At 38.7% G+C, this 3632-nt stretch overlaps 1 protein-coding gene and 1 pseudogene across 1 annotated transcript in view; both read left to right on the forward strand.

Annotated features, from left to right (window-relative positions):
* LOC107654908 (mitogen-activated protein kinase kinase kinase kinase 5-like) overlaps nucleotides 1–1703 on the forward strand; it is a 37745-nt gene extending 36042 nt beyond the window's left edge. Inside the window, exon 27 of the mRNA XM_016442224.1 lies at nucleotides 1616–1703. Within this exon, the coding sequence (XP_016297710.1) occupies nucleotides 1616–1703 (88 nt within the window). The remainder of the gene's footprint in view (nucleotides 1–1615) is intronic.
* Nucleotides 1704–2887: 1184 nt separating this feature from the next.
* Nucleotides 2888–3632, forward strand: part of LOC107654919 (cyclin-dependent kinase-like 1) — an 8979-nt pseudogene continuing 8234 nt past the window's right edge.

Consider the following 3632-nt stretch of genomic DNA (forward strand, 5'->3'; position numbering starts at 1 on the left):
TGGATCCAACCATGCCCCCTGGATCTTGTGTTCTGCAGTGAGGGGCTAATGCTTTTACTTCTATTTCTTCTGTCTCCTGGAAACATTACTCTCTGCCGCCATGTCTTCCCAGAAACTCTGCATGTAGCCTTTTTACTTTCGCACATGCAGTGGACAGAAATAGAGACATGAGGAGGAAAAAAGCCAACAGGGAGAATGTAGTGTCTCTGCTGAGTTTGTTTCTATAGCGAGGGAAGCCCTGGGTTAGGTTTATGTGGGGGACCTGAGCGCTGTGTGACGTACGGGGCTAAATTAGGTCTGTCAATTTAACACCCAAGCTCATTGATGAGGTTTTGCTCTGCTGTCTCAGTTAGTTAGACTTGTAGTTTCCTGCCAGCATTTTTACTGGTCCCAATTACAAGGGGGTTGGTATGTTTTTTAACAGTTTTGAAAGAGGTATTTTATGCTCACCAAGATAATATTTTAAAAAATAATAATAATAATATTGTGAAATATTGTTACAATTTAAAATAACAATCAAATAACAATTAAAAATAATAATGTAATTTATTGCTAAGGTCAAAGCTACATTTTCAGCAGCCATTATTCCAAATTTCAGTGTCACATGATCTTTCATGAAATTATTCTAATATGCTAATTTGGTGCTCAGGAGACATTTATTATTATTGTCATCAATGCAGCTTAACATTTTTTGTGAAAATTGTTTTTTTTTTTCAGGAATTTGTTTGTTTAGTTGGTTGTTGTTATTTTTTTATGATGAATAAACAATTTGAAAGAACCGCCTTTATTTCAAATCGAAATCTTTTGTAAGCTTGTAAATGTCTTTCACATATAATTTAATGCACCCTTGCTGAATAAAATATTAAGTTATTTTTTAAAGTCTTTCTGATACCAAAATTTTGAACGGTAGTCTGTATTTTTGCCCACTATTAATTTTTCTTCATTGGCAAAAACAAATTATTAAGCTGTTTTAGTTTGCAAGAAATAACAAATAATGTACAAGATCAAATGTAGGAAAGAGCAGTCCGGGCTTTTAGGGTTGTCATTAATTAAATAAATTATAAATGAATAAAATGCAATTTAAAAAAAATACAGACAAGATACCGTTACAAAAAAAACAGACACTTCTTACATTCAGAAACCGCTAGAACCGAGCACATTTATATGTAAATAAAACAAGCATTATATTGACATCACTTTTCTGAAGCCACATTTTAATGTATATTCAATGCTTTACTTGTCTGACGTGTGCGTGTGTCTGTGTGTTTTGGCCACAGAAACGTATCTGTGTCACCATACATTGATGCCACATACACAATGGCCCTGCACCACCCCAAGACCCTCTTTAGCACATGCTGTCTCTCTCTTTCACTCTCCCTATGAGATCTCCATATTTTATTTACACTGGCAGTGCCAGGCTGGTGTCTCAGTGCTGTAATTTCATCTGTCGCCTGCGGCTGAGGACACGACCAGCCTCCCGCTTGCACCAACCTCACACAACCCCTCTATATTTGCATAATCATGGCTTTCTTCCACACTTTCACACTCATCTCCTCTATATGGTACATGTTGATTTTGATAAGTGTTTGTGTATTAATATTTGTGTGCGTTTTAGGGTTGTTGTTTTGGAGAGCCGGCCTACAGATAACCCTACCGCTCTCAGTAACCTCTACATCCTGGCTGGACATGAGAACAGTTATTAGCTCCGCCTCCTTCAGCCGTTCAGGCCCGCAGTACCTGGAGCCGTTGCAGTACCCATGATGCATTCGTTCCGGAACGGCACGGACGCTGGACAACCACAGCTGAGCTGATGAGCAGACTGTGTTTAGTGCTAAATCTCACTGCAGCCTTATGCCATACGCTGCCCACCGCCAGAGACAGCCAGACTTCTCGCCACTTCAGGCATCCAGAATCAAACATCATGCAGTTCTACAGCAGCCAGTCAGATTTTTGTAATCAAGCAAGCAATCGCCAGAACTGCAAGCAATAGTGCTCTGTGTTAAATACCTGTTTTTTTAAACCCTATTAAATATTGTAACATTTAAAACATTTAAAAATCATTAAAGCTGCAAAGATAGAACATTGAGCAAAATGCATTGCTGCTCAAAAAGTGCCATATAAGGGAACGGTTTTATTAAACGTAACTAACTTCGGAGGTTTTGTGTTAATTGTAGATTAAAAATGTCAGGTTTTCATGCCGGCTAATGGGGAGAGTTTTGGGAGAATGAGAGTGTTATTTATTCAGCCGAGTCATGTGAGTGAAGCATCTCGCCCTCATGTTACTGAGTGAATATTTTTCTGCTGCAGGTCATTTTCTCTCGTTTGTTGTAGCTCTTATATTTTTCCCAGCTGAGTAATATTTTAAAATTTCAGTTATCTCTTTTTAAAAGTAACTTTAATTCAATACTTGCACCATGTAAGCACTTTTGTACATGTTCTTTTTGTATTTAAAAATGACACAACATGGGAGATGTGAGGTTACTGTGATATCTCAAGTGTTTCCGTTGCTTTAGTTTTAATGTATGCAGCAGCTTTTGTAATAAAAAGGCAATTGTTAACCCTTTGGGATGTTTGTCAAGGTCATTTCAGATTTTTAAAAAAATACACTGAAATATAATGAATATGCGTGAGTGTGAAGTGTTGTGTATGTGTGTACAGGTGAAAAAAACTGCGTGGCATTTGATTTATGTCATCGGATGCAGGGATTTACAGTCCCACTGCTCTGGTATCGTAAACGGCTGATCTGAGGTCAGATCAAGCGGATAGTTTCAGGCTTGCAGCGTGTTGCTGTGCAGATTGAAGCGCGCGCGGAGGCGGAGTGTCGTCTCGGTTTCTATGGCGACCGGCCGCTTGTAAACGGCGTGTTTTCTTCTCCATGCGAACTCAAACACGGTGCGCGGACACACGGCTCTATCTGTCCGCCAGATTCACACGACAACACACAGCTCCGGTTATTTGACTAATTTAGATCTCAGGAAGTTGCTATTTGTGCTATTTTGCTTTATCATCAAGCAAATATTTGGACGAGACATTGGAAGGTAAGCTGTATATCTAACTCTCTATGCTCTCTATATAGTATTAGATGACATAAGAAGTATGTTTTCATTTGACAATTGTAAGGTTGAACACTAAACTGCACACAGTTTAGTACACTAGAGCAGTACGTTACAGGGCTCGAAATTAACTTTTTTACTTGGTAGCACTGGTGCTCCCAACTTCAAAAAGTTAGGAGCACCAGCAAAAATTTAGGAGCACTCACCAAAAATGTATGAGCATCACAACTACAAATTATATATTAACAGATTTTATCCTTACATTCTTAACTTTAATGCAGATTTTGTATTGGTTAATATTAGCTGTCAATCTCTCAGTCACTGCTTTCCGCTAACTACCGCTGGGTGATTGACAGCTAATATTAACCAGTCTAAAATCTGCATTAAAGTTAAGAATGTAAAGATGAAGTTTAATTGGTTATGTAGCCTAACGTTTCATAGAACGGCAGACAGGTCACCGTATCAACACTCAGAAGGCACATAATCTGAACGTTTTTAGAGAAATTAAAACGGGTCGCACGACAACAATTACGGCGCTTTTCCACTGCATGGTACGGCACGGTACGGCTCGGTACGTGT

The sequence above is a fragment of the Sinocyclocheilus anshuiensis genome, unplaced genomic scaffold, assembly GCF_001515605.1.
Source record: "Sinocyclocheilus anshuiensis isolate Anshui unplaced genomic scaffold, SAMN03320099.WGS_v1.1 scaffold487, whole genome shotgun sequence".
Taxonomy (NCBI): domain Eukaryota; kingdom Metazoa; phylum Chordata; class Actinopteri; order Cypriniformes; family Cyprinidae; genus Sinocyclocheilus; species Sinocyclocheilus anshuiensis.